General features: G+C 34.0%; 2 protein-coding genes across 7 annotated transcripts; one reads left to right on the top strand and one right to left on the bottom strand.

The window, feature by feature from the left end:
• Positions 1-461: 461 nt before the first annotated feature.
• LOC113310038 (uncharacterized protein YnbD-like) lies at positions 462-3,164 on the top strand. 3 transcript variants are annotated; one of them, XM_026558591.1, is made up of 3 exons: positions 462-1,230; positions 2,533-2,839; positions 2,937-3,164. In XM_026558591.1, the coding sequence occupies exons 1-2, from the start codon at positions 693-695 to the stop codon at positions 2,790-2,792; spliced, it is 798 nt and encodes a 265-aa protein (XP_026414376.1). In that variant the 5' UTR covers positions 462-692; the 3' UTR covers positions 2,793-2,839; positions 2,937-3,164. The 3 variants fall into 3 exon arrangements, with proteins under 3 accessions (XP_026414376.1, XP_026414375.1, XP_026414374.1); XM_026558590.1 differs by having other exon boundaries at positions 2,931-3,164; XM_026558589.1 differs by having other exon boundaries at positions 2,533-3,164.
• Positions 3,165-3,657: 493 nt separating this feature from the next.
• Positions 3,658-9,393, bottom strand: LOC113310037 (transcription factor TGA2.3-like). 4 transcript variants are annotated; one of them, XM_026558587.1, is made up of 13 exons: positions 8,966-9,393; positions 8,557-8,828; positions 8,314-8,372; positions 7,772-7,857; positions 7,314-7,592; positions 6,233-6,277; positions 6,056-6,115; positions 5,893-5,970; positions 5,731-5,779; positions 5,285-5,556; positions 4,688-4,927; positions 3,955-4,103; positions 3,658-3,871 (listed from the first exon to the last, which is right to left on the bottom strand). In XM_026558587.1, exons 2-13 carry the CDS (start codon positions 8,718-8,720, stop codon positions 3,772-3,774), a joined length of 1,581 nt encoding a protein of 526 aa, XP_026414372.1. In that variant the 5' UTR covers positions 8,721-8,828; positions 8,966-9,393; the 3' UTR covers positions 3,658-3,771. The 4 variants fall into 4 exon arrangements, with proteins under 4 accessions (XP_026414372.1, XP_026414370.1, XP_026414371.1 ...); XM_026558585.1 differs by having other exon boundaries at positions 8,275-8,372; positions 8,966-9,392; XM_026558586.1 differs by having other exon boundaries at positions 8,275-8,372; positions 9,176-9,392.
• Between the last annotated feature and the right edge of the window lie 2,927 nt (positions 9,394-12,320).

Raw genomic sequence — 12,320 nt, 5'->3', positions numbered from 1 at the left:
CTCATTAGATTGGCAGTACCATTAGATAGGCTAGCTCTTATTTGCTGTGTTGTTGCAAGACTTTTTTTTTGTTTTTTTGGAAGCATTTTTTGTGTACACAGTCAAGGTAATAGTAACCAGAAAGTCAAGAACAAATAAAAATAAAGAAAACGGTTATACCCGCCATCCTATCCTACCCGACCCGCCAATTAATGAGTCGGGTAGGATCTTACCCGTTTAATGACGGGTAAAAAATTTCTTACCCGCCAGTTAGCGGATAGGGTGGCGAAATATGCCATATCCTCCACCCTACCCGTTGTGTAGCCCTAGCTACACGTTGTTTCTGGCATTGACATTGCTGATTGGACCCAGACGTGGGCCCTTTCCATTTGAAATTCCATCAAATCCCCACACACTCCGGTCATCCTCTTTTTGGGTTTCGATATAGCGTACTTGTAAGTATTTCTGAGTTTTACTTGCTCCTCCCTCTTGGTTTTCCTCTTACTGACCACGTCTAGTTTTATTTTACAGCAAACTAATAAATCACTTTTTCAATCAAAGCCCGGGGTCAGAATCTCAATCGAACATTTCCAGTGAGTTTGTGATTTAACATAAGAATTTGTTTCATTTTCTCAGTTGTATTCAAGAAACTTTTGGTGGGATTTCATCGTGAAATTCTGAAAATTAGGGTTTCTTACAGTTGGGGAAATATAATGGGGATTTCCAAGCTAATTGCATTAAAAGCATCTGTTCTGTTATCAGTATTTGTTTTTCTGAAGAATTTGGGATTTAAGCTCATATCGATTCCATTCATATATGCATCTCTAGTGTCATTTTTGGTTGCAATAGCTTCACATCCAAGTATAAATCTTCCTTTACTGTTGGGTAAGAAAAGTGATGGAAGCTTACCGATTTGGTCGCGTATTATATTTGGTCCATTCTTATATTTCGTGAGGTTATTTGGATTAACTCGAAGACTAGTTAGCAAAGAACCACCTTATAATGAAGTTTGTGAAGGTGTATATGTTGGAGGATGGCCTTATTCATTGAAGACGTTGCCTCCTGGTGAGCCTGCCATTATCGATTGTACTGCTGAATTGCCAAGGACTTTAGCTGTATCGCATTGTTCTTATTTTTGTATTCCAACATGGGATACAAGAGCACCTCAACCATCTGAGATTGAATCTGCTGTGAATTGGGCGTTGAGAAAGAGAAATCTGAACAAGCCAGTCTTCATCCACTGCGCTTTTGGTAATCTCTAAATTTGGTCTTAAGTGTCTTCTCGAGTTTGATGAATTATTTTTATTCTCAATGTGGTGGGAATTCTTTCTCTTTGTGCTTCGACAAACTGCATTGGTTAGTATTTAGTAATATCCAATAACTTTCTCACAGAACCCTCCATTGTGTGACCGTTATCCCTAGAATCTATTGGATTTGTGTTCACACTCTTGTCAAGCCTGGGTGATATGAAGTGCTACAAAGATTCAGATACAAAATCTGCAATTACTTTACTGTTTTTCTATCAGCTTCTAGTTTTGCTAACTCGGACTTGGTTTGTTTGAAATAGTGAATCAATTTGCATGTCTAAAGAATCTTCACTCTGATACAGGAAATAAAAGTCATACACACCTAAAAGCTCTAAATAGTGGCTTTCTTATTTCCATACACGTGGACATATTACATACTGTATATCATATCACTTTGGGTTTCATTGTTCAAGATTTTGGCTTTTCTGAATGAACTTTGGAAATTATGTATTCCCTCCGTTTCTGCAATAGTGATAGTATCTCTTTTGCAGAAACATATGGCTAGATTTTTGTGTCTCTGGGTTACTTAAGCTTATAATAGTCAGAAATATAAAGGAATCAAAAGACTCATGAATGCATCTAGGTTTGGTGCTTAGTCGGCGTTTAGTTTGCGTTGCACAGTGGCATGCTAGCGTCTCTTGTTTTGTATATACTCACCTAACAAACCTGCTAGGGGCTGGTTGATCTTTTGTATGATATTAGCTTTTCTAAGCTGCTGTGTGCATTATCTGAGATGTTTGAGACATTGTTTCACATGGGTAAATTTGCTGTGCTGTTGACACTTGAAACCTACTGTTTTATTGATGTGTCAATCCAAGGTTTTCTTTCCACTTTCGAAAAGCAAGTATTAAATTCAAGCATTTGAATGAAACATCATGTGTTGCTCCCTGTATGAGTTTTTGGGGTCTATCTATAAGGGTTCATTTTGATTTAGCTACAAACTCTGCTATCATTATAATCTCTAAACCTACAGACACATTGCACACACTGGGAACACACTGCTCGCTCTGAGCTGCCAAGTCCTCTCTCGAGCATCCACGTTCTTGTGAATTTGGGTTGAAAATATGATTTTTAAGGAACACTGAAACATTCTTCACAAAGTACCTATACGATACTAATTATATGCAAGAGGTTGCAAGAAGCATTCAACTCCTTAGCTTCTAATGTTAATTTGCTGCATCTAAAGAAGTATTTTGTGCATGCTGTATGGGTCTTATCATATGAATCTTGGTAAATATTTCTGCAGGTCATGGAAGAAGTGTTGCAGTAACATGTGCTCTTTTAGTTGCACTGGGTGTTGCGGAGGACTGGAAAAGTGCTGAAAATATTATCCGAGAGCGGAGACCTTGTATCAATATGAATTCTCTCCACCGCAAGAGCTTGGAGGAATGGTCAATGCACCGACTGTCATCTAAAACCAGGAATGAGGAGGGTAGTTTCAATGTGAGTGATGTTCTACTACCTAATTCTTCCCAACAAAAGAGAGTCAGAGGAGCAAAGTATTAAGTTGAACCGAAAAGCTGTTTGTTACCGCCTTAAGAAAAACGTTACAGGTAAATGTTATTCAAAGTACTTCCGCGCTTGGATTCTTTCGAAATATAAATTGTTAATGTTATTTACATTATATACAAATTTGATACTTAGTTACAGATTTATTGTCTTCAAGTTGAATCGGATCTTCTCAAGAATTCAAAATTATTCTGACATGAAAGAGAATTCATATTGATACAAGGTAAATGTTATTCAAAGTACTTCCGCGCTTGGATTCTTTCGAAATATAAATTGCTATATGTTATTTACATTGTATACAAATTTGATACTTAGTTACAGATTTATTGTCTTCAAGTTGAATCGGATCTTCTCAAGAATTCAAAATTATTCTGACATGAAAGATTTGAATAATCTAAAATCCAGGCTGAAGACCAATCCCAATACAAATGCAGAAAAAGTGGTTGTCTTGTTCTTATAAGCTCATCCAAAATATGATGCAACAACCTAACAAACACTAGTTTAATTTTGCTAAATTCTGTCTATTTTTGGAATGTCTTGAAGTCAGTTTCAACCTTCCCAACAAATTTGCAATAAAATAAAAGGGAGGTCCAACCAATTCATGGTTTCCAAAATTTCCTTGTCACTTCTCTTGTTCAGATGAACAGCCTGTTATTTTCGTAACAACTTCATTTAAAAGAGATCATGAAACAATCTAAGTTCTTCTTCATTTATAATTTTCTGCGCCAAACTAGTAACCAACTAATTTCATTATCATATTGATGAGGAGACAAAATAATAAAGCTGGGAGCCCAGTAAAATTTGTGCTAACTACATTTTCGGTTTTCCTCTACCTGGATGCCATAGATGTTTACTTCATTCCTAAGGCATGAGAAATTGATTTTATACATTTTACATAGGTGAATCTTTCTCTAAGTAAATAGTGATGATACAATGGAAGAAATGGAGAAATCTTCTCTTAAATATGGAACCAGTATCAGAATGCTGAAAAAGGGTTGTGTGAACCATGTGGTGTTTGAACCATTTGTAGTTCAGTTGTTGTTTGGCATGAGTTATCATCACTAATCAAGTTGTTCCTGGTACAATGCAAAAGAAATACATTTAGCATTGGATATTTCAAATAGGCATGAGAAAACATAATACGATAGGATAGTCTTACAGGTGATCTCGCGGGCGAGAAGCCCAGAGTGAGCTTAAGGCTCGTAGTCGATTGTAATATTCCCCGATAGCCAAGAAACATCTAACTGCTTGTCGAACCGTCAAAATTCTTCGCAATTGATGAAGTGTTTGTTGCCTTAGATTATCAGCCTATAATAATCAAAATTCAAAATTCAATAATGATAAAATAATAATAATTAAAAGTCTAAATAGATAGAGACATTAATATTTTTCTATAATTTGTTTATTTGACATATAAACAAGAAAAAAGGGGGAAAATCATCCAATAATAGATGTTGAAACGGGACAAATTTCAAGGGGGTTGGAAACAAGCACTAAACCTGAAAAATCTAAAGAATTTGACATTTATTAATTCATAGTGGTGTAATTTGAATTCTAATAATTTAAAAACAAAATAAATTTAATTGATGTTTGGACTCTTCTAATAATACAGATGAATATATTTTTATAAAATTGATTAAATTATGTTTTGATTTTTATCTCAAAAGTCAGTTAATCATACTCGATGGGCTTAAGAACAATTGTTTAATTCAAAAGGGAGATAATTATAAGCTGTTGATGGAGTCAATGTCTTACCGATCTTTTCAGTTCATATGGTCTGAAGTACTCAAAATATATGCAGCTAAATCACATGAAACTCCTATGCTAGTACTAAGGCTAGTAAAATATTTTCTTCTATAAAATCAGAAGAGTAACTATTTCGTTATACTTACTTGTCGAACAAAGCCTTCAAGATTTGAGAGTTTTCCCAATGCAATAGCCATTTGCCCCATATAATTCCCGACATTTGCAGATTCATTGAGAGAATTACCGGCAATGGTCTCGGCCAATGATTGGTGAAGCTGTTCTAGACCTTGAGAAAGAGCTTCCTCAGCTTGCTGCGAAGATTGTTGAAGTCCACAAATTCCCATCAACTGTTGCTCCGTTAAAGGGTCTACTTGGGGCAGTACTATCTGGTTCAAACAAAAGAAATAGGGAATTACTTACTACAAAGAATGGGGTTATTTCAGTCTTTTGCCTCTAGTAAAATCATAAATGGGCTTACGGCCCAGTGAGTAATTTGACCAAGTCTAGGAGTTGTTGGGTAATTGTTCCGTGCGAAGAATAACTTGTACTTACTGAAATCAAGGGAAGATTCCTAAATATAGAAAACAAACACACCCCTACAAATTGATATTCCGATATTATCCCTGAGAGAGTGAGAGGTCATTTTTTTGGTGTAGTAATCTTTCTTCCGTGATGGACAGTAAGAAAGTGAATATAGTAAGGGAACTCTATAAAGGGCTGTTCATAAAATGAATGAGTGGTACCTTGAGGATATCAGAAGGACGAAAGCCCCCCATCCAGAGGAAGCAACGTTCAGCAGGAGTAGTCCACATTCCATTAATAAGGTGGAAAGCGTCACATTTAGCAGCATCAATTTTGAGATGAAAGATCTCATCATAATGTGCTAAATATCCATCAAGTATCATCCTTAAATCACCATCTTGTAACTGTGAATGTAATGCTGATCGAAGCTCAGTAAGATGCCTATGATCTTCGTCTAACCATCTAGTGTATTCCATATCGAACATAGCAGCACCTGCACACAGTTTTATCACTTTCACATCAGTATCTTGTTAATGAGAAAATTTATGCAAATACGTAGTTACTTGTGCTAATTAAGTCATGTTGCAGTAGTATATACAAATACGTTACGTTAAAAAAAAGGGTGTATTAGTAATTAAATTTTTAAGTGGTCATAATAAATACACACCAGAGCTAAGATTTCCGTTTCCACCAACTCCAGCTGATAAGAACAAACCCTGAAAAACAAAGTCATAAGTTTTTAATAAACTAAAACATATTTTGAACATGCTCCTTTAAACTGAAAAAAAAGAAGAAGAAGGAGAAGATAATTAATCAAACTGAGAATTACCTGGGATCTTGCTCTTTGAAGATCTTGTTCTATCTGCGTAAGCTTGATCCTACTAGTTTCTAGTTGTTGTACATAAGCCTGACACAAAAGAAAATGGTATTAAATACTAGGATACTGAGCTAGGTTGGATGCATCAAGATTTTCAGGATTATAAGAAACCGACCTTTTTTCTAAGTCTGCTCTTCCTTGCTGCTTCTCTATTCTGAGCTAATCTTCTAAGTGTCTGCAAACAGCAATAATTCAAGCAACTTTTTTAACAAATTACATACGAGAAAAAATACTCAACTTCAAAGTCATAGAATTCTAGTGATGAACGAGAGAGAGAGAGAGAGATGAATACCTTTGCATCAAGTTTATCTGAATTAGAAATAGCTGGTCCTTTTCTCTGTGGCATTTTTGGACAAATATTGAGTTCAAATTTTAGAAACTGTTAACAAAAAAGAATGAACGAAAAGGGTTTTTGGTGAAATATGTGTTAGCTAGCTTTCAGTTGACTATGGATGTGATGAAGTTGAGCAAAGCTTTACAGATATGGTCATGAAGGTGTACAGATGGTGATGAATATGAACTTACGAAGGCTAAATATCACTTTTACATTAATATTTTTATTTTTTGAGACTTGGAAAATATAAGAATAAATAAGTATTTTCATATTTATATATTAAATAAAAGGATCAAGCTAGCCCATTGCTGTGTACAAACACTGATAATTTGACCATTTGACCAGTTCAGTTTGCAACATTTGATGCACAATATATACACCTGGTTGTATCTTCATTTATTTGGTAAGAAACAAAAGTTTGGAACTTTGAAGAAGAAGAAAACCGATCTTGTAAGTTATGTGGAGTTGAGCTTCAAAAGTCTAAAAAAAACTGTTCTATTTGGATAAGCTTCAGTAGTTTTTTAATTATGTCTAAAAGTTTAAGCTAAGGAAATATACTAATTAAAATTTCATTAAACTTTGGGAGGGAGGGATTGGTTTAGAAGAGATTTTTAAAACACAAAGTAAGATTAGATCATGATGATGATGGTGTATTTCAGGCATGGAGAATCAGAATATGCTGTGCATGGACCCACTTTCTCAAGTTCTAGGGTTTGGGTATAAGATCCTCCTCTTCCATTAATTATGAAATATTAGTAAGTATCTCTTTGTTTTAATCATTCTTTCTTCTTGGGATTTGTGTGCATGTCAGAAGAAAACTGGAATAAGCAAGAAAAATAATCATTACTTGTGCTGAAAATTCTACTACTTTTGGTGGGTATCTCTCAAAACTTATTATTGGGATTTGAGTATTAATACGAGTTATTGTGTTGATAGAAAAGTTTCAATCTTTTTCCTCAGATATTGGGACTTGGTTTTGAAGATATATATATATGATGAATGGACTGAAATTGAATAAAACAATGAAAGTTTTTGAGACCTTTTCTGATGTTTTTGGTTGTTGTTGATTTTGTTGTGGCCCAGCTGCACCATTTCTTGGCACATCACTTGCCATCTTCAGTAATTGTTGTTGCTGCTGCTGCTTTTGATAATCTTGTGTTTGCTGGCTTTGATCAAATACTTTAACACTAGTACTGATAGGAGAACCTGGTACAAATTGATGATGATGGTGATGATGATTATAAGAATCAGCTTTGCAAGAAATAGTATTCTGAGCAGATCCTGAATCAGTACTCTCGTCTCCTGATTTTGAACTTCCCTTTGAAAAATTCCAAAGGATACAAAACAAAACAAACGCAGTATTCAAAAAAATCAGTATATACTCCAATAGAGAGGAATCAATCCAAAATAAACAACTCCATGTCTCACCTTTCTTTGATAAATGAAAAACTTAAAAGAAAAGAAACGGTCAAAGAGAGAAAAAAGAATGAAACTAACTTTAGGAGGAGTTTGTTGGATTCTCATTGGCCATGAAGGAAACATATCCAGTGTAGCAGTTGCTGGTCTTGATGAAGTGTGAAAAGCTGCATGAATCATAAAAGTAAATAAGTTTTTTTTTTTTCAGAAGACAGAGAATCAACAAGTATAAATAATGGCTTTAAAAAAAAGTTATTTCATTTTTGTTTCATATAAAAGAAGAAACAAGAAAAGAGAGAATTTATTCTTTCTCTGAAACCATACAGAGAGAGTGTCAGTAATAAGTAGTATAAATTTTGCTTAAGATATGTCAGGATTCTTTCTAGGTCTGATTCTTCGCACACTAGTCAAGTTTCTTGTATGCGAAATGATTACTCTTCTAAAAAAGGGTTAGCTCAACTTGGACATTTTTTAAAAATCCATCTCTTTCTCTGGGAGTTGCTAGGGTTCATAAAAACCAAGTTATCATGAAAAGAAAGAGATGGAGAAGAAAAAAAGATGGCAGCAGCATCATACGTACGTACGTTTCTTAGGTGCATCATTTCGAATCTGTTGATCAATACCTTGGAAAACGATTGCTTCTTCCAACTCCCCAAAATCAAAGGAAGCACCTTGTTGATTGCTGATCACACAAACAAGAAAACACCAGATTATTTAGTCAACTAAAACGAAAATACAAATAAATTATAACCCATGATGAAATAGAAAACCTCAAAGGGAAAAAGAAAATGGAGGTGAATTTTATAAAAAAAAAAAAAAAAGGAAAAAAGAGAATGGGATTATATATGAGGAGGTAAATTCAGTACAAGAAGGTTGTAGTAGGAGAGTTGATCCCATGAAAGACAGATGACGATGGATATTGATGATGGTGATGATTTGATGAAGGGCCTGAATCAGCAGCTGATAACCCAGTAGTTTCTCCAATTCTATGGTGATGCTGCTGCTGCTGCTGATGATGAGTACCCTCCATGCAAATATCCTCTTTATCAAATCATTTCCTTACTTTAATGGATTTGATCTTATATATTCTCAACTTTCGACACCCTTTTCTCTAATTTAAAATATGAATATCCTCCACCTTTCAAAAACGAGAAACAAAATGAGTTCTAGTAATCAAAGCGAATATATATATATATATATAGAACACAGGGTAAAAGAGAAGAAGTATATATATATATATATATATATATATATATATTGTGTTATTACATATACCTAAGTTGTTTTTTCTTGGATATATGAAGAGACAATAAAAAGCTAGCTACCTAGAGAAACAAACAGAAAACAAAAAAGATGATAAAACTTTTTCTTCTCAATAAGAAGAGTTTGGTTGTTTTACGAACAAAAGATGAGGACTAGTTCTCCTCTCCACACTAGTACATGTCACTCTTTCTTTCACTTGTTTCTCATGATATGAAACGAGACCTGATTATTCCGTTGCTTGCTATAGCTTTATGGCTTTATCATCCAGTGTGTGTGTGTACAGGAAATATCATCAGATTCTAAGCTTATAATCCATGGTACAAGATCTCGTCCTTGAAAATCTGTTTCAAAAATGTTGGCCAAAACTAGGCTTGTGGGGTCACCTAAAAAGGGTCTTGTTTGTGGCAGGAAATCACTGGAAGCACTGACTCCTACTCCACTCCTCTCCTCTCAACCAAATTTATGCTCATCTATCATTGGCTTTGGCTATAATATTATCAAACTCAGAAAATCAATTTAAGTTCTCTAAAACAGAAAGATATTAAACAAGTAATATAAACTTTTAGCTAACAAGATTGTTGATAGATTTTAATTTTCCCTCCATTATGTGTTTTGTGTTTTTATTTGATTTGAGGAGATGGGGTTATCTTTTCTTTCTTTCTTTCATAAAGGAGGCAAACAAAAGAAAAAAACTTTAATTTGCTTTTGTCTTGATCTTTATAATACTACTCAAATCACAAATGGATCAGTTTACTTTGACAACTCAAGGCTCTTTTGTTTTTGATTATAAACATATTTATAGATTTTGTCTTATGCTATCTTCCTCAGCAACCAAACACTAATAGTCTAATAATACAAAAATTAATCAAATCCACAAATCATACCCACTTGTATTAATTATCAATCATCTACTACTACTACTTAGCTCTTTGCAAGATGGTTTTGTTTGGTATTATCCCTTTGGTTGATGGGTCAACATCCATTGCCCCTGTCAAATACCTAAAACCATACCACACCCAATATTCCTTTCCCCAAAATAGTACCTCTTTTTTTGTAAGGAAATATGGTGTGGGATAACTTGGGAAGTTAATAAAAACCCTAGATATAGCTCTCTAGTACTTTATACATGGGCACATTTTCTAGCTTTCAAACACATTAATTAGCTGTATCTTGTTCTTGGATATCATATAAGGACCAAATTAATTTTCTTCTCTTGTTTTTTTTTTTCTTCAAGTTCCTTTTTTGTGTTTATGCTGATTGCTTAGAATGGGCAATGGGGAGTAACCTTTTTATCTTTTAAGTATACAATGTGAAATCTGTTACTAGGTAGAATGTGACCTTTGATTTATATTTAGATATTGATTTGACATAAAATCAATAGTATGGGCTGATACCATAAATGAAATGATGGCTTCCATTGCTCGAAATTACTAGGAAAAAGACTACTCTCACTAAGGCTGAAAATTGCAATTCAGAAAGACAATAATATTGTTACGTTGAGATTACATGCATATAATAATAAAATATTTTAACTAAGCAAATGCATGCATATCTATTGGAACTTTTGATTACATCCATGTTTTATTAATAAGGTTTTCACCTACTTCCTTAATTATATTCGTAGTCTAAAAAATCAGTTCTCTTGTGCTTACATCTCATATCCCATTCAAGAAGCTAGATAATTAAGTTGATGCAATGAATAAGGTGTTTAGATATGGTGAGTTAGATCATCCAACTACATATCCACTACACTTGTTTTGAATTACCTAGAGAGTTGTCTGTTCTTTTTGTGTTTACTAATGATGATTAAGAGAAAATCCCACAATAAGTTTCCCACTTAGGGACTTAACCACAACTCATGATGTCATAGTTCTTGAATTAGAACTGCAATTAAAATAGTTTAAGATTGTAAACTCCTAACTAATTCCATATTATATGTGCATAATAATCTAGTCTAGGTTTAGTAAGCATTACGTAATAGTGCACAAATCTACGGGGTTCCATTATTTATGCATGCCATAGGAAGAATATGTTCCATCTATTATAAGCATGCTTTAAGTCATCACCAAATCTATCAACATTCTCCATGTGATGAAGAAAAACAAAAGAAAAACAGAGTTTTTGAGGTTCATCATTGCCTTGATAATAAAAAGTTTACATGGAACACATGGCCATAACTTTAATTAATAATGACTATAAAACCGTATATACACTAGTAAAGAAATTTGTTACTTGAGATGAATTTTCTATTTATCGATTATAAATTTGGTGTTGACGAGTTTCTAACTCAGATTATTGGTGTCATCATCCAATAAATTTATCATGGGCCAATTACAGAATGGTCATATTTTTTGTAATTCGTTCACAAAATGATCATACTTTTGTATTTCGATTACAAAATGGTCACACTTCCATCCGATTTAACATTTTTGAATAAAACGGTGTTAATTTTTCCCATAATACCCTCCTCCAAAATACCCTCTTCATTTAATAAATTGGTTGATGTGGTGGTGATGAAGCGGTGATGGTGGTGGTGGAAGCTTAAGAATCTTCACTAAACCCCAGAGGGGAAGCGATGAACCCTTTGGGTGAATGCGGCGTAACGATCCTGGATGCGTTCTAATGATCCTGAATGCGTTCTAACGAACCTAAATGCGATGTGACGATATGTAAGCGGCGGCACCACCACTTACAAATAGCGCCACCATCAAAAAAATTATAATGAAGGTAAAATTTGAAGTTATGTATGAAAGGATAAATATGAAGAATATGTAGGTAATTTCATTATCATATTTAACTGTGAGTCACCACTTCTACCTTCATATCACTGGAAGTATGACCATTTTGTTAATAGTTTGTAACAATATGACTACTTTGTAAATCGGATCTTAATAGTAAATCGGATCTTAATAGTTTCTCCATAAAATATTTTAACTAAGCAAATGCATGCATATCTAGGTAATTCAAAACAAGTGTAGTGGATATGTAGTTGGATGATCTAACTCACCATATCTAAACACCTTATTCATTGCATCAACTTAATTATCTAGCTTCTTGAATGGGATATGAGATGTAAGCACAAGAGAACTGATTTTTTAGACTACGAATATAATTAAGGAAGTAGGTGAAAACCTTATTAATAAAACCTGAACAAATTTATTGATCCAATCAGTACATAGTTGGATTCTGAACCACCCCTAGAGAGGCTGACTCAGTTTGGGTTTATGGATACACTAATTGGCTGCCTGTCGACCTCTATAAATATATTAATATCATTTCCGGTATAACACATGGCACTACATGAATGGACAGTAGTAATATTGATATCTCATTTGTTCGATGATTATATGAAAACTCATCGAGCTTC

Source organism: Papaver somniferum, chromosome 9 (genome assembly GCF_003573695.1).
Source record: "Papaver somniferum cultivar HN1 chromosome 9, ASM357369v1, whole genome shotgun sequence".
NCBI lineage: Eukaryota > Viridiplantae > Streptophyta > Magnoliopsida > Ranunculales > Papaveraceae > Papaver > Papaver somniferum.
The sequence above is the reverse complement of the archived record's forward strand: the minus strand, read 5'-3'. Positions and strand labels throughout refer to the sequence as shown.